The 21,787-nt window shown below is 38.7% G+C and overlaps 1 protein-coding gene across 5 annotated transcripts in view; it reads left to right on the plus strand.

Moving 5' to 3' along the window:
• Positions 1 to 14,094, plus strand: part of SORBS2 (sorbin and SH3 domain containing 2) — a 158,080-nt gene extending 143,986 nt beyond the window's left edge. For all 5 annotated transcript variants that reach the window (XM_030449642.1, XM_030449643.1, XM_030449644.1 and 2 more), the window contains 3 exons: positions 8,526 to 8,575; positions 11,172 to 11,278; positions 12,060 to 14,094. In XM_030449642.1, coding sequence (XP_030305502.1) covers positions 8,526 to 8,575; positions 11,172 to 11,278; positions 12,060 to 12,121 — 219 coding nt within the window. In that variant the 3' untranslated portion in view covers positions 12,122 to 14,094. The remainder of the gene's footprint in view (positions 1 to 8,525; positions 8,576 to 11,171; positions 11,279 to 12,059) is intronic.
• Positions 14,095 to 21,787: the final 7,693 nt, after the last annotated feature.

Raw genomic sequence — 21,787 nt, forward strand, 5'->3', positions numbered from 1 at the left:
TCTGTCTTAATGCTTGACATTTAACCCCAAGCCAGAACCTGATACAGTTTCATTTTTCAAATGTCTTTCCGGCTGTTCTGATTCATGAGTAATGATTTCAGACACCCGTGCTCACTGAAAGGGTACCCTGTGACCCAGAGCATGGCACAGATATTTTTCTTTTACAGTCTACTCATATCTTAGTTCTCTGTCATGCTGTTTATTTAAATTCCCATGTTTTTCTTATTTTCAAAGTTGCCTTCCCAGGCACTGTCCCCACCTTCCAAACACCTTTCCTCCTCTTGGTCACGCATTGATCAAAAAATTCTCCAGGCTGTCACTACTGACTGGTTTTCAAGGACTGCTGGTTTTTCACCTTCAAGCATGTCCATCTCAAGCATGTCTTCATTTCCAGACATTTTTCTTTGTGACTTAGAAGAACTCAATTCTTTGGCATTAACAACATCCCAGTTTGTAGCTACAGGTAATAGCAGTCACCAAGTTAAGGATGGTAACTTTATTCCAAATACAGAGGTCTTTCTCAGCTCTCCTACGGCTCTTCCTCTGCCCTTTCTTGTATCTACCTCTGTCTCATCTTCAGCCACCTCATCTTATGACATAGCATATAAGCATCCCAGCAACAATACTAAACCAGAAAAAGACTTGAGAGGTATACTTGACTCTTCAGTTATCAAAGTAACTCAAGACTCATCAGATACTACAAGACAAGCTGAACATGTTGGTCCTGTCCATAACATCCCTTCATCGCATGAAGGTGGCTCCATCTCTAGAGTGCTAGCTGCAGCTGCTGAAGTAAAAGAGGAAATCTGTACTGCAGATCTGTCTGTTAATATAGGCAATCAGGCAAAGCCTCAAGAATCAGATTTCTTCAATGGAGCAGAAGACACAACAGAAGAACTGACAAGACTCTATATAGAGGAGGATCTGGAACATGATAATTTAGAATTCCCCATAGGAAGTGGAGGAGACTCCATAGTACATTATGAAGGATACAATTCACCAAATATTAATAAGGTATTTTAACTTTAAAAAAAAAAAAAAAAAGGCTTCTGTGTTCACATAGCTTACTTAGTATAACTATTCTCTGCCTTTTCTTGTACTTGCATGTTTGCGTTGTGCGTAGGCAGTTTTATGCTATTGCACTGGATAAAAATTGTCAGAGTCTGGGGATAGTCTCTTCTCAGAGGCAGCCATATACACCATTTTAAGTTTAATGGTGTACCAATTCTGCTGGTCCTTTCCCTTCTGTCCTTGTTAGCTACCATCAGGCTTCTGATGTGAAAAGCCAGTGAACCATTTTCCTCCCTGGCCTCTTACATGGCACCCCTTTTGAGCTAGAGGCCCCAGCAAGCAAATGCTGTCAACAGTCTTCAAAGGGAGGGACATGCCTCCTGCAGAGACTCAGCTGTTTGTAATTCACACGTGTCTTCACCAGCTGATATATTTATAGTAGACTGTTACGAGAATGTGACTAAAAATAACAGATCAGATTATGTTTGGCAGCTAAACAAATGCTTCCCACTAAAGCCCTCCCCAGTTCCTCTCTGGGACAGTACAACAATGAACTATCCCAGATGTCTGCTAGCTGTTAAATGCCACAACATTGCTAGACAGTTTGTGTGGTTTCTGGGCAGTTTTAGTACAGAACTTTTCTGTCCAGCACTTATTTCAACAGACTGTTAAGCAGTTGCTTTGGCAGTGACATGCAAACATGTAAGTAAGATACAGAGGACAATATGGTTTAGTCCAAAGGTTAAACTATTTAATTAGAAAGACTTTGAAGGCTGCCTCTGCCCTTACTTGACCTGAAAAACACAGGAGAAAACAGTCAAGAATATAGGAGAAATCCACTGCCACAAATAGCAACTCATTTTGATGTAAGGAAAAAAATTCTTCCAGAATAGTATAATGGCTAATGACCTAGTCAGGAACACATTTCTGACTGTTCAGGTTAGTTACATGACTCTTTATTCAGCCTTTTATGTTCTCCACAGCTGGTTTTATAGCAATATGACTTCTAATTTTTCCTCAAACACTTAAGCCAGCTCTAATGTCTGTGGGAACATCAGGAGACTCTGATCCTCCCTCCCACTTTTCTTCTAATCTTGCATTTCACTTTGCCAAGGCACCAGCTTCTCACTCTGTTCCTACAACATCCCAGTTTACTGCTTCTCTCTCACCTCCCCTCCTTTCTAAACCCTTACATCAGCAAGAGAAAGACTCACCAGAGCTAAAGGTAACTACAACTCATGTGTGGATTGTTGCAATTCTTCATATCTAATAAATAACTGCAAGGCTAACACTGAGTTTGAACTTTTCAGATGTATTGTTTCCTTTACTAATATTATATAACATAGCACTTTGACTATTAAGTTAATCATCAAATGGATGACTTCTTCAAACAGAACACAAGGTAAAACTATAAGCATTAGGATACAATGAAATACCCTAAGAGACGAACACTGATCAGAATGCAGAAAGCCTTCAACTCAATTTCAAGTCCATACCAGGACATCAGTAATTCTTATTTAATAGAAAGGAACAGACAAGCAAATATTTAAGCACAGAGACACTAAGTAAAATTTGTAGTGTAAAAGTGTTTTCAATTTCAATCCAAAGCCTGGGAGAACAGTCATAAATTTCAAAAGGAGGCAGAGGGTCATATTCTAAACATCAGTACTGTCATTCACAGGCTGGACCAAAGATTATTTCCTCTTCAAGACTGCCCTTTCTATCAGCATTGCAGCTCTGTGGTAGAAGAATGAATTCTGGAAACCCTGTTGCTCCAGACAGACAAAGTCAGTTCCCAGTGCAGTTTAGACCCAAAGTAATTTCCATGGCTGACATCCAGAGAGTTCATTTGCTCATGAAAAGGAGAAAAAGTCATGTAAAAAGTTTGAGAAACCATGCTAGAGAAATGGATCATCACATCCGTGGTCAAAAAAGCCCCTAAAATATCTCTCTAAAAATCTACCACATTTTAGAGTGTGTGTTCACACTCAGATATAATGGACTTGGAGAAGTTCTAAAGTCCACCAAATCTGTTGGGTTTTTTCTAAAGTAGGGAAGAAACATAAGGGTTCTTTCCAGGACATGAATCTATTATAGATTTGGGTACAGTTCACCTCAAAGAAGGGGTAAAACACAGCATTACATTTGCTTGTGGAACTTTGAATAATGTATCAGTTGTACAGTGCTTTTGATGGGTACTTTTTGCTTACACTAACCAAGAAAATTCAGAAAATTCCTAATCTACACTGAAAATCTTTTCAGGTGATCCTGATAATCCTTGCTCATGTTTGATCATATCTTATTAATCCCAGCTGAAAACAGAAGAAATATCTGCAATGAAAGTTAAAAGATCTGCTCCTGGGAACCTCCTAAACAATGTCCTGCTTTACATTGGGCATGGCAAGACACTAATTGACCAGGAGAGATGTCTCCATCTTACAACACAACAGCCTGAGTACTGAGAAGAAATAGAAGGCTTAAGGGCTCCTTGTCGTTTTCAATTTAAAATCTGGATTATTTTTTTAAGTCTAAGGAACAGATTCCTTTATGAACTTATTCACTATTGAGTTTTCCATTTGAAAAGTCTTCAAAGGATTAGATAGAACATATTTTTTGCACAAAATTTTGGAAAATGATAGATTTATTTCCATCAAAAGATAAGCAAATATTTGTCAGCAGTCAACACTGGCTACATTGCCCAGATAGTTGCAGTATAAGTATAGCCAAGTTTTGGCTGTCATCAAGTTGAGAAGGAAGGGCATTTCTTATCCTCTTCTCTCTGTGAATGTCCATTATTAAAGCCTTCTTCCACCTGCTGCAGCAGAAAGAACATGAGACATTTCCAGGATTCAAATATCACAGGCAAAGGGAGGTTCTCCAGAGTTCTTTAGACAGTATACTGCTACTTTGGTGATTTTTTTTATGTGAAAATATATACGTGCACACATAAGTATATGTAAATATATATATATATATATATGTATGGAATGTGGCACAAATCTAAAGCATGAGCAGGGATTTGGGCAGTAGAATACAAGGAACTATTGGTGGCAAGTGCTACTTTTCTCCATGTTGGTGGGAGGGGTGTGTCCTCCAAAGGGAGAACTCTGAAGACACTTTCCAAGAGAAATCATGGTGTTTTCCTGTCTCCTTGGCCTCTCTTGATATCCATTTTTTTTCCTTGCTATTCACCCTTTTCTCCCCTAAGAGGGGAGTGTTCTGTTTTACCACATTCTACTGGCAAACATTCACAAATGCCAAACAAAAGGCTTTCAGTGTCAGCATTCCACTCCTCATATTCCATCAACTCTCCCCTGCCTCTGAGAATTCACATTTGCTGCACACACTCTGAAGAGCTGAGTTCTGACACGTATTTAGCTGATTGAGAGTGATGTTAACAGAGCAAGGACTTTCCCTTGAAGTATTTCCCATCAAGGATTTACTTGCTTTCTAAATGCAAATTTAAGGTCCATGCCCTGTTTAACAATAAGGAAGCAGTCATTGGTATTTCTCAGACAGTTTTTCTGCTCTGTGCTGTTGAACTTTTCTATATTATTAAACAAGCTACTTCAGTGGACATGCTTGCAATAGTTGTTCTTTCTCCAACTGCATACACTGTACTTAATTAATCTTTTAACCATTATGTGTAAGGGCATGTTTCTAAGCAGCAAACCCCAAGAAGATACAGTGGCAACAAGGAAGATATACCATATACTAATAGTACCATTATTTGCACCTGTAACACAATCTCTTTTTGTTATCAAGAAAAGCATGTCCACTTTGCATGTATGAATGAAGCAGCAAAAACCCCTTGCTGCTTCATTCTTAAACTCTCACTTGACACATTTTCTGTGGTTTTTCCAGGCTAATTTAAAGAGACAGATATTTGTTATGGGTAAGCCTCCTCGTAGCCCAGTGATGACTAAGAGATCCTGCAGCTCACCTGTCAGAGGTCACAGCTATTCACACAGGGTATGGTACTCACTGGATGCCCAGTGTGCAATAACAGCATTTCCATAGAAAAGGGGCTCACTGTCTACTCTTTCAGTATTTTGCTTTTGCCCAAGTGTCTCAGCATTATCAGTATGCTGCAGATCCTTCCTGTTGTGCTTCTGTGTGATGTCTGAGTAAAGCCAACAGGTCTGTGTGTGACAAAACATATTTTATAAATCCATTAGTGTATTGTATCTCTGCAGTACCGCATAGTATTTCCAGTGCTACAAGATGCAAGACAGCAATTTTCTTGACATTTCCCCTGTGTTCTTCTAAATTACTCCTCTATTTCAAAGCATTTCTACTTTTTTAATGTTACAGCTTTTAAGAGTCAAAAAGTTTTACTTCATTGCATATATACAGGCTGAATTTTGTTCTTATGAACCCATGTCTTCTTCTCAAAATGTTTTGTTGCTGCTTTATTATGTTGATTCACTATTGTCCTTCTTATCCAAGCACTGCTATTCCAATGTCATACTCTGTAGCCTTTCCCTTCATACCTGTTATACAGCATTAACATGACTGTAACAGTTTTACATAGCCAGAAAGACAGAATGATAACCAAAAAAGGCCTAAGATACATGAGAATCAGAATTTATGTGTTATGTTTTACTTTTAGTTTAGGACTAAACATTCTTAAAATTTGGCTCTTAAAATTTGGGATTAACTGTTTTCCATGCTGTTGCTGCCAGTTTTAGATCATCATCTTCCTCTTTTTTTTCAAATTTTAATTTTAAGGTACACAGGTTTATGGAACTGTTTGAAGTTTTGCCTTTTTGGCAGGCCTCTGTTTGCTACCAGATCTGAGGGACCATGACTTTCTTCACTACTGAAGGGGACAAATTACAGGAAGGCTAGGATTCTTGTAGCAGCAGATCAACAACATTCCAAAGAAAGTCCAACTGGTAATAAGATCCATAAAAAAGAGATTGAGTCCTATTTTAATTTTTTATGTTTCTCTAAATGAATGACAATCAGTCTATTAAGTGGACTATATTGGTCAGTGCTTAGTACATTTATGTCTTTAATTCCAAAAGCACAAGAATGCAAGTTGTGTACACAAGAATGCAAGTTCTGTACACACAGACACCTTGTCTGCGTGTACAGAACTATGTAGAACTATTATATACAAGTGCATATCAATCTTAACCAAAAATCAGCTTTACACCTGGGACCATTGACTTCACTTTTAATGTTTTCTGGGATTAGGCCCTACATTTTTTTTCCCAAGAAACAGGATAGTGTAGTGAACTGAGCCATAGTTGAAAACTAGAAATCGTAAGTACCAAGAGTTACCCATGGGGTGGTGCATTTCATGACATCTCTTGATCACACTTAGCCAGATCTTGCAACAGTTCCCATTCTAGCCAATGCCACTCTATATGGGAATGAGAGCTTAGGGAAAGAAAACAGAAAGCTTGTTATCAGCAGGGGTACTATTGAGGAATGCATTCAGATAGAGAGCAAGCTCCAAGGTCCTCCTGATAAGACACAGCATAGATAACTTCACCCTAGTTTTTCCAGATACTAATTCTGGCAAACTTTTCTCTGCAGGACTAACACTGAGCTGAAAATCTTCACTCACTTTAATTTACTTTCATCTCTTTCTACAGTAGTTAACTAGTTATAAAACATGTTAAAGCACTGAAGCATATGCAGGAAAAAAAGATAGTATTGACCTACTTAATTTCTTCCTGGCTTGGTGTATGTTCAAAGCAGGAAATCACTTGTAGTATTGTTTAGAATATTTACTTGTATTGTTAGCAAGAAAAATCTCTAAACTCAGCATCTCTGATTTGACATTCAGTTCAGTTGCAACTTACCTGATGTAAGATTAGCAGAGAACAGGATCAGATTCCAGTCTGAATACCAAGCAATCTGCCTAGTGGAATGCTCTCTTCTTGCTTGACAGGTCAAGGGAGTTTTTTTGTTGAAGGGAGTTTTCTGGGAACTGAACTGTCTGATCTCTAGTCTGTCTTGTTCAGTACTTCAATAAAAGATATCCATCTTTCTTGTACACTATCAGAGGAGAGTTAAACAAGAGAGAGAAGACAGTCAAAGAGAATAAACAAATCTTCTGGGACTTTGAAAACCTCTTTCCCACCTAGCTGTCATTTATACAGATAAAAGTTCTGTAGTGTGTCTGTAATGCCTGCATCTTTAGGCACCTTTTAAAAACTATATAGACTGTAAAGGTATAGGGAGGATGTTAACAGCATTTTATGCGTATACAAAATATACACACAAAAATATGAGGAAAAGAAATTTAACTACTTCAGTTTCACCTGGAAATGTTGGGGGGTGGGGTGGGAGGTGAGAAGAAAGCTCGTGCATTTGAATGTTCAGTTGATATCATCAGACTGTGGCTCTAATGGAGGACTCTGTTCAGGAGTAAACTGAAACAAGATGAACTGAAAGCTTCCCAAGTCAAACTTGGGAAAGAAAGAACCATGGAGCCATAAGACAAGGCCCCCTGGCTTCAAGATCAGTTTATTCAGTTTATGAAAGGAAGTGCTATGAGTTGTGTTTGATATCCACACTCCCAGATAGATATGGTTCCCAGACTTGGATCAGACCGTCAGGCTCTACAGCACAACTGTGGGGCATCCTCAGTCAACAAAGAACATGATCACTCCTCACATCAAGAGCTCTTCCAGGCAGCTGGTCCTGTGCTGTTTCTGGCCTCATCCAGATCCTAATGAGTAGAAAATCAATGTCTATTGAATAGCAGGATATGGTTTCTGTGGGAGGTTAATGTTTTTCATTTCCATTGTGTTGGATATTAGTGGTAGGTCATGGTCAATTAAGAAGGAAGGCAATTTCTTTGACAAAGTTTGCACTGGAAATACAAATTACCTTTTTCTCTGAAGTGAAAGTGTTAATTGTGACTTTCACACAATTACATGCATACTTTCAAAACCTCTTTCTGCTCTTTGCTTCCCAGCAGCCTGCATGGCTTTGTGTTCCCCCTAGAGATGGAACAGAATTCATTAAAGCATAGCATGTTATGGCTGCCAAGTAGCACTGTGTATGACTATGTGTGTATGTGTGTGTGTGTGTGTATGTAACTTGGTATGTTGCTTATCTATGAATATTCTAAATTCTGCCATTATGCATGGGAAATTTCTGCTTATCTAGAAATATACATCACCCAACGAACGTGTAATGCTCATTAGTTGCATCTGATTTTTCTAATGTTTTTTCTGTTTCATGGTGAAGAGACAGGAGGGTTTTATTCCTACTTTCTACTATACCATAAATAGAATGGACTGCTAATAAAGTTCACTGTTGTGTTTTAGCTTTTATTATGTCCTCCAAAAATCAGATCTTTAAACCAGCCAGGATATTTTTTGCTTGCCATGTCTCTAAAGATTTTACTGTGATTTGGAGAGGGGCAGGAAGGGTGTTGTTTTCCACAAGGTAGAGGAAGAACTCTCAAGCAACTATGTATCATGCCCCTATCCAGCTATTTGCATCCTAGACTTTAAATCTTTATTACATTTCAAATAATTTCATTTCAGCCACAGCGCCCTGTGCTTGCTCATGAAAACACACACAGTGGGGGGGAACCGTAAGTATACTTCTTGTCTTCTAAACCAAAACTTAACACTTAAGCAATAGTCAGCACGTTATCAAATATTTTGTTAACCCACAAAGTACAACAATAGAGAAGTTTCAGAAATTAACAGATCAGTGCATAATGTAGGAAGATATCCAAGAAGGTTCCAGGGGGCAAAGCCTTACTTGTTTAATTCACATCAAATGAAGACATGCCAACCTACAGTTCTCCGTTGTTTACACGTAAAAAGAATAATTTTGTAAAATAAAGTTTTGCTTTTTTTTATTTTCTCCATTTTTACATCTCAGCAGAATGCCAGTTAAAGATTTAACATTGATTCAACCCACCTGCTTTGCTGATTTGAGAGAAATTATGCAGGAAGAGAAAGAAAAAAGTAGCTTGATAAGGTTGATCACAGGAACATAGATTCACACTCTTGTGTGTAACATAAGTGTGCAGTTAAAAAATCAGGCATAAGAAGCCCTTTCTGAAAACTGGAGAAGAACCTAGATCTCAAGTCTTATTTTCATAAACGATGTTACTTGAGATAAACGCTGTAAGGCAATTTCACTGCTGAATGTTAAAATACCAGACTGGTGCAAGATTGTTTCGATTCCCTGCCCCCTCACCCTCTCCAGTCTTGCAGTGGGGTCCTTGGTGGTCACTGGAACCAGCAACCCTTCTCCCTCCAGACACAGAGCACTTCAGAGTATGTCCTATTAAGTGGATTGTTCTAAATGTAGCTACAGCTCAGCATTTTTAAATGTTTGAAAGTTTACCTGTCACTCACTTGTAGAAATGGTGAGAGAGAAGAGAGGGACAAAAAGTTGCCAAATAACTGGACTACAGATATTATCTAATGAAAATTGGATATTTTGGCCTCAATTTCACTAAAATCACAAGTTCCTGTTGGTTTTGTTGAGAATCCTGAAGCACCTAACTCTGTTTTGTAAGCAATAATTAAACTATACTGAAAAAAAAAAGTAATTTATGACTTTTTATTTATGACAAAATATTCTTTGCCTTGAATATATATTCTATCAGTGCTGTAAATTGGAGCAGATTTTTCATACTTGAGAAAAATTCAAATTAGAAAAGAGAGAATAAAATTACTACAAAGGAGTTATTAAATTGATTATGGAGAAATGACTAAGATAAGATTTCTAAAGAGTGCTATGGGGGAAGTTCTTGTAAGTGTATTTGAGTAATTGGCTTGAATTCTATTCACGACAAATTACATCTTCAACTCTTCTGTCTTCAGAAGCTCTACTTAAGTAGTCTTGAAATATCATGGTAGCTCTGCTTTCCTGGAATAATGATAAGCATGACAGAAAATGTTATTGCCATTTAATTTTTTGCAGATTGTCCTTACTCCTGCTACACAAATTACTGACCACGATTGCTTAAACAACCAGTGCTGTTCCATTTTGATAGTGTGATTAAAATATATAATTAGGCTTTACAGGTTTGGGAGGTAACTGCCAGTCACAAAAAATCAACTTTAAAATCTTTTTTTTTTTTTTTTGATGGAACAGTGTCTTTTTTTTCTACAAACCAACAAGGTGAAATGTAGTTTTTTCCAGATGACCATCTTTGCACTAGGCCCAGAACCAGTCTGTACATAGGATTTTTGAATGTGACTTTCAGGAGCAATACTTTTTTTACAGGAATAAATATTTCATGAAAACTCTGCCTGAATGATACAGAGCAGTATCAAAACATTAAAGGGGGAGTTTTGTTTTTATTGTGGGAAGTGTATATGGCAATAAGAGTTTAAAGTTAACAGGGAAAAATGGATTTCATTATGTTTTGTTTCCATATTTTGAAATGAAAACTATTTCTTCTGCACAATTTCTGCAGTGGTACCTTTACATGCAATCACTCATAGCTGGGGCACAGGCAGTGAGAAAAAGACACATGCTGGCTGGGCAGGACTTGGGCTTTTCCAGTCCCACCTGTGGGCTGTCAGCACCTTCACTTCCCCCTGTTAGAGTTTACTGCCTTTCTTTCCATTCCAAGATAGTCAATTAAAAGCTGACAAGGAATGAAAGATAGCAAATTTAGTAATCTCATACCTCTTTCCATTTATCCACCTCAGATCCTTCTACCCTGCAGCCCCTGGCTGAGGGTAGAGGTACAAGTTAGTGTCTGAATTGACAGTGTTTGAGTTTCCATCCTTATGTCCCCTGGTTTGATTCAAGCCTCTCCATCACTCTCCGGGATTTGGGTTTATATATATATATCAGGGGCAGTTTTAACAAGGGAAGGAGTTAGGGCTGTATGTTTCCAGATAGCAATTAGTTTCCACCTTCCCCACAGAAGAAGGCACAGTTTTTACATTCAGTGGTCCTATGGTGCCAAGTCAAACCCTAGAAATTGCTACTGAGGAGCCCCTGGAGGTTCCCAGGCACAGTATGAATAAGCCCCTCTCGTGAGCACTGTCCTGCAACTCCAGAGGGGTGTCAGACACCTTAATTATGGCACCTTGCTCTGCTAGGGCAGAGAATGCATCCACTACGTTCATAAAAGTTTAAACCCGCTCCTTTGCTTCAGCAAAGGTGCAAAAACTCTTACTTCTTTTTAAAATGCATCATTTGTCCTATTTAAGGTTTCAGGCTCTATATAACTATACTCCTAGGAACGAAGATGAATTGGAGCTCAGAGAGGGAGATGTCATTGATGTGATGGAAAAGTGTGATGATGGATGGTTTGTGGGTATGTTCTAATTGGTTGCCTTTTCATTTATTTTTTTCTTCCTGACATTTGCCATGCTCTTTGCTTGGTGTCTTTTAAACAAATCATTCTTTGGTACTCAGTGTAATGTGAACCTGGCTTTATCAGGAGAAATCCCAACCAATATACACCAAAATTAGAGGGTGATTTTTCACTCGTGTCTTTCGCAACTGATCAATACAAATTGACATATGCCTCCAGTTTGTTGTACAGCACTTTTATCATTCTCATGTGGCACAAAATGTATTATTATGTATTACTGTTCTCTTTATAAAGACCAGGTAACCTAAAACTTACTTGCATTCATGCACCTACAGAATTGACTACTTGTGTTACTGAATGAACAGAGATTTCATAACTAGAGTTAGACAAGGAAGGTGGCTTAATCATTCCACAAAGCCTCATGCGCACAGTGGCTGACAATCTCGTAACTAGTCCTCAGCATTTCAAAAATTCAGATTATTTAAATAGACCTGATATTGTTGAAATTGAATTATTTCTCTGTACCAAGTCAAAATTTTAGCGCAGCTTTTAATCAGGCCTAACAATTTAACCAAATATGTCCCCTTATTTGGTTTTTCCTTTTTGCAGTTAAAATTTGTTAAAACTCACAAATGAAATTGAAAATAAGTTTTTTCAGTAATAATGTAAAGAACTGTAGATATTTCTGTTCGTGCAATGTGAAACAAAAACTTAAAGGCCATGCTTACATAGTGATTTCCTGTTGTTATTCCCATCTTTCATCTATTGCTTCTAATTTCAGGAACCTCAAGAAGAACCAAATTCTTTGGTACTTTCCCTGGGAACTATGTCAAGAGGCTGTGAATTTTTTTTCCTACTTATTTATGCTGCATCTCTGCAACACATCTGCATAAAGCTGCTAGAAAACATGCTACTCTGCCCTTCAGTTTTCTTGCTTGCAGTCTCAAATAGAGGCCATCTAGTTCATCCTCATCCCATCCCACCTGCCAAACCGTTCCAGCAGTATTACAGCAACGACCACCGTGTGAATAACTAAGTTTTTCTGAAACAAGAAATTACATTTAAATACTCCCTGCTTTCAAGTCTTTTAATTCGAAACAATAGGAGAAGCCTGGTGACAGGTACACAGATGAATTGCCATGGGGAGAAGCGGGGAGTGGGGGGATGAGAAGGAGGAGAAACTGTTCTTTGTGTGGACACCTGTGGTACTATCATGAAGCCTGGTGGGATGTTTTGAGCATGCATGCAGCACAGGGGGAAGTTGCTGTTTACTATTTTTTAAAAAAAAAAATTGTTTGAGTTTCCACATTTTTATTAGCTTGGCAGCATTTGTTGCTTTCACTTTGCTGTATCACAGGTTTGCCTATTGTACTGGTTTACAATGTATGACAAATTATAATATAGATTTTTTGCCTGCACTTGTATGTTGTAACATATACACAGTGATTGTAAAATCTCAAGCAAGCATAGTGAAAAATGAACGAACTGCAAGTGTTCTGTATGGGTGCAATGGTATTGGCTAAACCTTTTTTTGTTGTTTTTCTTTCCCTGATAAAGCTGTAGTGTTTCTGTTAAAAGGTAAGGAGTACAAAAGGCATAAAACCTTGGGAAGGAGGATTTGATGAAGAGGCAGACAATGATATAAGCATAGACAATAATAACCTGCTACTGAGGCCTGAGATTAAATGGCTGTAATCAAAAGGCTGTGATAGTGACCGACTTGAAATTTGAGAGGTTAGTATTTTTACGTACCACAGGAGTTTTAAGCAGCAGGAAGTAAACAGTGTTAGTGCAAAGGGTTGTTGGTTTGTTTTGCTTTTCTCTAACATAGCCACCTGAAAAATATTCACAACTATCATGTAATGATTTACTTCACTATATATATATGTATGTTAACTAAACCTGAGTTACACATTCTTTTTAGGAATTTAATACAAGGGAAAAAAAGAGTCACAAGTATTAAAACTGATACATTTTTAGAGGGTGTTTGTTGGCTTGGTTTTTTTCCTGAAGTGAAACAAGGATTTCAAATTACACATTTTCCATAAGCAAAGGTAAGAATAACTAGCAAATGAAATTAAGGCACAGGATGATAATGGCTTCATAAAAATAAAAATTTAAATTTGGTTTCTTCAGCACCTTATAGATGGCAAAAGCTTCTACTGCATTTCTCATGGGTAAAGGTTTGAAATTATCAAAATGTATGTAGTCTCTGTAGCATTTTGTATATATGTTTGCTTTTTTGTACAGAGCCATTTGGTTGTTGATTTTTAAAAAAATACTTTCCTAATTTGATCTTTGCCCTCTTCACCTACACAACATTTCAAGGCATATTACTTTTCTTGCTCTATTTACCATAAGCACATCAGGATAGTGCAATTCTGTAAGATAGCATTTTATGCAAAATTTTATTAATTAAAATATGGTTTACCAGCCAAATCTAAATGTACATATGTCTTTATTACTGAGAAATGTCATTAAGACAAAGGTAAAGAAACATCTTTGTGCAGCATACCTTTATTATTGCAGATTTCATGGCAAAAGCTTTATATTCAAAGGCTTTCAATTTTAAACTAGATCTGCATGCAGCTTTGCTGTGAGATTATTACCTATCTTTGATGCCATTTATGATTGAATACTTAAATAACTGTTGCCTGTGATATTTAAAAAGTACTGTTTCTACTCTGTAACTGATTTTAGAAAAATACAAGTTTTTCATACCTGGCTTTCAGGTAACTGACTTTGAATTCCTACAAGCAAAAGGTCTCTGTGGTTTTTTTCTTGAATAGACTTCTAATAAATTTTGCTTGGAGTACACAACTGTTTCCCGACATCATTTCTCAAAATAGATATAAAGTGCTTCACTCTTCAAATTCACATGCAGATATTTTTTTTTAAGATTTTTTTCCACTACCCACATGCACTTGTTACACCTATACATATGGGCAACTAGCACAGCTCTCAGTCAGCCCACTTTAGTGTCACCCCTAAAATACTAAACTCCAAAAGTAACAGTCTGAACTTTCTGCATTGTGAGTGGTAATCTGAGATAGGGGTTTTTGTTGCCATATCCCCCCTTCACTCCAGAAGCACAAAGGTAAACCACACAGAGACAAACCCTTTATACATAACAAAAGTTCCCACATCCTATTCCTTCAACAAAAGCAAAACAAGGACTCCTCTGTAACATGACAGCATAGGAGCAAGATTTGAGGAAAATAGAGATTTCTGGGGCAGCATGTTACACTTGGGACTTTACCTGCAAAACTAAGTTATCCCATAGCAATGTCTCTGTCTGGCAAGGAGCAAGTATTCAAACAAAAGCAAAACTTCCATCAAGCAGCCAAGTAAGCAAGCAGTGGCATCTATTATTTTTATTTTTTTTTCCCCACTGGCTCTAGTGCCTCAGAGTAACTTTTTGGTCCCTCTTCATTTCTGATTACCTCTGAAAATGGTAACTTCCTCTACAGGAAGGCTAAAATCAGGGGGCTGCTATTAAAACTCCAGCAGCTAAACTCCTTTGCCAAAGTAAATACTGCCACTGCTGGGAGTGCCTGCAATTTGGAAAAGGCCTAATGTAGTCAGTACTGTTACCATTGAGGTAAATGTGCCCTTCTAGTTTTAAGCTACCTTAAACTCACCAAATGCTGCTCGTCTTACAGCCCTATGTCCTATCTGTTTCCTGGGTGACACATTGCAGGGTCTAGGACACGAGTGCAGCACTGATTTGTGCCATATAACTGCAAATACTGTAAGAAGTAGGAAGTGCTGTGCTTTAGTAGTCTTTTTCTAAGAGTTAACCTAATAACATTAACTGGTAGGTGTAATCTCACTAATATAAAAAAAAATCTGGGTGGTTAAGGGTCTGAGTGGTTAAAGGGTAAAATAGCATCCTCTTTGCAAAGGGGGTGAAAAAAGGAAAAGGATAAGTCATTGTAATATGAATAGCAAGGCACTGGCACTTCAGGAAAAAATTGTATGCTAAAGGTTTAGTCAAAAAGTATAGAAATATTAAAGCCGTGTCCATGTAAACCAACTATATTCAAATAGGCTGTTCCTACACTATTTAAGGAACAGACTGGAGGATGTTTTGAGCTGCCGTGTATAATACTTGTATAATCCCCTATAAATTCATGGAGGAGACCCCACAGGACTAGGCAGTGCTTTGTCCATAAAGCCAGAGGAACAGAGAGCTGGGGAATTAGAGGCCAGCTAGTTTAGTATCTAGGATGAGACCAGAACAAATCAATTTCAAGCCACAGATATTCACAGATTTTTTTTCTATTAAATTATAAGCCAATTTCCCTTTACCCTGTCAGGATATGTAGCACACGTTTTGATTTTTATTAGGATTTTCTTTTAGTGCCACGACATGGCAGCTGTGTTAGCAGACTAAGAAAAGTCTGTGTCAGCCCACACGAAATCGAGTTTGTTACAGAGTTGTGCTACATTAAAGATAAATTCCTAAGGTATCAAACACATAAGTGTCCCTAAAAAAAGCAATAGACTCCACTGCCTACGCTGCAGTGAGCCACGTGTTTGCTGTTGAGGCAAAGGCCTCTTAAAACAAGAAAGCTCGTAAGATACCAGCAAGCCAGGGAGACCAATTCATGAGCAGTTCAGGGTAATGATCTATATCCTGGGCTCAGTGAAGGGTCACCCCAGCAAGTTTAACATTCTGTCACCTGTGCCAAAGCCAAGCCAAGCCAAGCCAAGCACGCTGCCATTCTGCAATGCCCGGTATTTACTCGCTGCCTTTTAACTCCTGATGTACAGACCCAGGACAGGAACATGAGGTGCTTCCTATGCCTTTGAAAAAGTGGTGCACAAGCCAATAAGAGTCTGGAAACATGAGGTCAGTAGCTCGAGAAGGACCTTAGGTCATTGCTAAGTATATTCCCTTATAGCATTTATAGTAACATGGTGAAACCCTGCCTTTGCGCCACTTAATAGCAAACTCCATTGAAGTCAACTGGTCCCACAGTATTGGTGATACAGTTTCTATGCTAGTTTGAAAAGAAAATTGCCTAAGAGAAGCAATTGAATGTCTGATTTGGTTTGGCTTTATTATATTGAAAAGTATGAGTGCAGAGACCAGAAACCACTTTAACTGGTCCCGCTACACAGCACAGCAGACAGTTCCTTTGGTTCCTCTAGTAACTAACTGGCAAGTTAACTTAAAGTTAAATCCTATGCAGCTGCAAAGCTGCAGAAGCATATTGAAAGGGCCAATAATTACATTTTTAAGCCTATTTATACAGCAGAACCCTTTGTTTCATTTACCAGATATCAATCAGGCCAAGACCTCGATACACCCATTTTACAGAGCAGGGAAACTGCCAGACCAACATGTGTACTAGTGTATACAGTAAGCAGGAATGATTAATTTAATAAGGCTTTATCCTGCAACTCTACTGGTAATCAATCAGTATCATGGTATTTATTTTAACTGGATGCAAAAAAATGCCACTTTACTTTAATCCTCCTCTCAATGGCCAGATAGATACAGTTCTAAAGTCCTAGCTAAAATCTGCCTAATAGAATCTATTATTCTCCTCAATATAGTGAAGTCACATTGCTTTAAAAATTAGAGATATTTTTATATATATACATATATGTCTATGCAGAATATGGCAGAAACCCATGGAAAGGGAAAGAAAAGAATGAATTAATTCCAGCTTGCAGTACTCCAAGTTACATGCTATTTAGGCAAGGGAAAACAATACATGTGACATATAGGCTCTCATTCAAGTACTATGTGCCTCCTCTGAAACACAAAAAGAATAACAGAAGTTTCTAGGTTAATTTGCAGTGATGAAGCCAGGGAAGAGCCTGAACAACCCTGCAGGTACAAATTTTTAGAGTAAACTGAATGCTTAGTAGCACTGTGTGCAGAAGTTCATCAGCAGCTCTGCACCCAAAACTCCCAACTCCGGTTTTAATTGCATCAATGTGAACCCCATATATAAAGTATTACAAATTGTGACTGGTAGTATATAGCTTCTATTTCTTCTAGAGTCAGATAGAAGAAGCAAAGTTTGGTGTTAATAGTCTATTGAATATTACCAGAAAGTAGAAAGCATTCTGACTAAAACAGTTCTAATTCCTATAAAAAAATATCCCATAGCAATTTTTGAGTAGTCTTTGTATAGTGATGTCACATCAAATCATAGATCAAGTATGCAGAGCGTTCTACTCCAGCAGAAGGGCATTACCTCACAAGTGACATCATAGGAAAAAAAAAAAAAAAGTGTTGCCTTACAGCAAGATATGCGTTGCTAGGTTTATCCTAAGTACAGATACTCACATCTCAACAATTTATGTTTCTTGCTGCCAACATAAATAACAAACTTGGAAGCTGTTATTTCATCACTCACATGCATGCACAGCAATCTTCCCACATTTTCCATCCATCAGAGAAATCAGTGAACCACTTTGAAAAAATACCCCAAGAAAAATGTAATTATTTATTTCTGCTAGTGAAGAATTACCAAAGAGTTACACACAATGACTCTTGATACTTCCTTCCAAAAAAAGAGGAACACTTCTCTGTCCAAGCCACTGTTTCCCTTTGCAAGAGGGGACCCATATACTCACATGGGTGCACAATGGGTGCCTATCTTTAGCTCCAACTGATTTGAACAGTAGTCTGTTATTTCAATATCCTAAAGGATCTGGCCCCTTAAGACTTTCTTGGCTATCTGACATTAAAATGAAATTGAAGCATTTTAATTCAAGGCTTTCTACAGGCATCACTTAAAGACCAGGGACTTTAGTATTAAAATAATACTGAAGCCTTCAGTTGTTTGCATCAAGACTTTTTCAACACAAGTTTAAGCATACAACTGAAACTAGGACTGCAGATGGGGAACAGTGAAGAGGCTGAACATGTCGTTCTAACTGGGTCATCACACTGCTTCTGTAGCTGTGATTTGCTAGATAAACCCCAAGCATGCAGTGACCCAGCTCATGCTTCCTCAGGTTAAGGCTCCAAACTGTAATGTGAAACACGTACAAATACCATCTGGCTCAAGACCCGCTGAAGGCTTTTCTTACACTACCACTGATTCATTTGTTATAGATAGGGGGCTTTTCACAAGTAACTGGAAATATTTGAACAGGTGAGAATCAGCCCTTCCTCCTTCAACCATAAAAGTGAAAGAATGGATGTATTCAATACATCTGAAGTGGTGGAGGGAGGTAATTATATGCCCCCAAAGAGTTCTAGTAACTATTTATAGATTCACTTCATCAGCTCCTGCAAACTGCTCCAAGGTACAAGGCACAAAGCAGCACTACACACAATCTGGAGCAGAAGTCTGAAAGCCATATGCCATCAAATCTATAGGGAAACAACTAGGACACAAAAAACCCCTCTGCTAGCCACAAATCATAGAATGCTTTGGGGACCCTAAAGATCATCTCACTACAACCCCCCTGCATAGGCAGGGACACCTCCCACCAGACCAGGTTGGTCACAGCCCCATGAACCTGGCCTTGAACACTTCCACACATGCATCATCCACAGCCTCCTTGGGCAGCCTGTTCCAGTGTCTCATCACCCTCACACTAAAGAACATTCTTCCTAATGTCTAGCCTAAATCCATCCTCTCCTGGTTTAAATCCATTAATCCTTGTCCTATTACTATATGCCCTTGCAAAAAGTCCCTCTCCAGCTTTTCTGTGGGCCCTCCACAAGTTCCCTGTGCAACCAGTTCCAGTGATCACTACCATCATAGTGAAATATTTTTTCCCAATATATAACCTAAATCTCCCCTCTTCCGATTTAAAAAATTACCCCTCATCCAATAACTACACACCCTTGTAAGAAGTCCCTTCCCAGCCTTCCTGTAGGCTGCGTCAGGTACTGGAAGGCCACTGTAAGGTCTCCTCGAAACCTTCTCCAGGCTGAGCAGCCCCAGCTCTCTCAGCCTGTCTTCATAGCAGAGCTGCTCCAGGCCTCTCATTAGCTTCATGGCTCTCCTCTGGACTCGCTCCTTGTCCTTCCTGTGTTGGGTGCTCCAGAACCAGACACAGTACCTCAGGTAGGGTCTCATGAGAGCTGCATGGAGGGGGACAATCACCTCCCTTGACCTGCTGGCTACGGTTCCTTTATGCAGCTCAGGATAATGTTGGCTTTCTGGGCTGCAAGTGCATATTGCATGAGATGTTGACCTTCTCATCAGCCAACATCCACAAGTCCTTCACCTCAGGGCTGTTTGGGATTGCCCCACCTTGCAATCCCAAGGACCTGGCACATGGCCATACCTGTGTTCTGAATCAAGCACACTGCTATAGAGGAGTGCAAAATTTTTGTGCCTACCATTTAAATCAGAAGGAGCTCTAAAGAAGAACAGTCAGAGAAAGGAACTGGCCCAAACCTACACCAGCATGAGCTAATAATTTCAGATTATCGCAGTTTTAATTACAAAACTGATGGGTTTAAAATGGTTACAGAAAACTGTCTTTTCAGTAATATCCCGAAACTCCTGTTTACTACCCAAGTTTGCTTATTTTTTTACAACACACTTTGCCTTTGTTCTCCATTTGCAATTTCATTACATGGGCATAAGTAGTGCAGGCTTCAAAACAGGAATCAGCTTTCTGCAGCTTATTGTACAGCACTCATCCTAAGAGGGCCTTGGTCTTGGCCATTGCCTTAATACAGGGGAGGAAAAAATCACTAGATTGAAATAACTGTGTCACCTATTTATAGACATATTCACAGGCACATCCTGTTCCTTAGGTACAGACACAAGAGATGTTTCAGAAATACAGGTTATGTTAGTCTTCCCACCGTACACCCCCACCCCGAAAAAAAACCATAAAATAACCCAAGCAAGCAAAAAGAACTCCAAACACAAAAGAGAGGCAGACTGGTCACTTGATTACTGGTGGAGAAAGAGCAGTCCAATTTGGGACATCAGAGGCAGATGAGCCCAGAGAGAGCTGTTTCAGGCCCAGAAACAGGATACTGTGTCTATTTCATGAAGCCAGCCTTCCCAACCTTCTTGCTTCTCCTCGTCCACCCATGAATGGTCTATCCCCAGAAAAGCCTGCAAAAGTCAGACTAGCTGGGAAGAGAGAAGAACAAGATCTATGGGCAAGGATACAAACTGCTATGGCAAGTTGAACAGAAATTGCTGTAACTAATAGACAGGCAAGAGAAAAATTCAATCTTCAGGGAAACTTTTTTGCATTTCTAAGTATTTTTCTGGTTTGGGTTTTTGGTTTGGTTTTCTTGGGGGTGGGGGGTTGGGTAGGGATGTGGTGGGGTCTTGGTAAAGATTGTAAGTAAAGACGTTTCCAGATCTTCAGTTCCAGGTAGATTTTTTTTTTACTCACATTTCAAAGTACTAGCAGTATATACCATGATTTACTGTCTACACGTTGTAGAGAGAGGATTATCCTTCATAAAAATTAAGAGGAATGACAGTCAAATTCTGGGCTGGGTTTCTACAGTACTAGAAAACTTCAAAAATCCCCAGCTACAATATGAATTATATTAAGTCACCATATGCTGAAGTATGGCAATATTGCATGTTTGAATAACAGTTTTAAGACTGCATGTCTGACAGCTTTCACATTGACCATTTTAAATTTTAAATTACGTGTCAATAAAGCTGAGAAGTTTGTCCTAGTTGCATTTCTGCTGGGTTTGTTCCTGCTGTGGTTTTATCTTTTCTCATGATACAACCAGCTTTGGCAAATGTTTTCTCTAACCTGTGCACTTATTCCTGCCTTCACTGAGCAAAAGCAAGCAAAAAGACCAATCTGCTCATGTGTGAAATGCATAATTACCTACTTCCATTCAGTGTTTTTGGTGATAAGAAACTAATTCATGGGCGTGGACAATCCTACAGTGTCCTTTTAAAAGACAGAGAGAAATCTAAGTGTGTAATGAGGAAAACACTTCAAATGTAAGCTAAATTTAAGCATTACGCCTGAGTAACTACAGTGTGCGTCAGGACCCTGGGATCCAGCTTTGTGGCTTGCTGCATTCTGAAACTGCTGATCTCTGGCTCAGGGCCCACCTTCCACTTAAAACAGAATTCCAGATCTGTCTTTCAGCTGTTGCCGTTTGTCACGACCCAATAAACATGGCTAATGCTTCCATAGCAACTGCTCTTAAAATGCTAAACCCAAGCCACAAAGTGAAAGAACGATAGATATCGAAAATGCAGCACTTTATGGAATGTAAGAAGACAATTTTACATTAAAAGATATTCTGATGCCTGTTTCTTAGAGAAAAATATTAAGAGGTTTTGCCACTTGGACTACAAATGACTGTGGCCTTACATGCGACCTCTTTTGTTTGTGTATGAAGTGTCAACTCCTGCGAGTCCATAAAATAGATCAAGATATTGATCTAAAAGATTGACACATGCATTGGAGAAACCCTGGACTGCCCTACACTTAGAAAAATGCATGTATTCTTTCAGGTTTAAGGGAGAATATTTTTTTTTCTTCCTTCTAAGCTTCCCCTACAGAGATTTTGGGTCAGCAGAC

This window comes from Calypte anna, chromosome 4A (genome assembly GCF_003957555.1).
Source record: "Calypte anna isolate BGI_N300 chromosome 4A, bCalAnn1_v1.p, whole genome shotgun sequence".
Classification (NCBI taxonomy): Eukaryota; Metazoa; Chordata; class Aves; order Apodiformes; family Trochilidae; genus Calypte; species Calypte anna.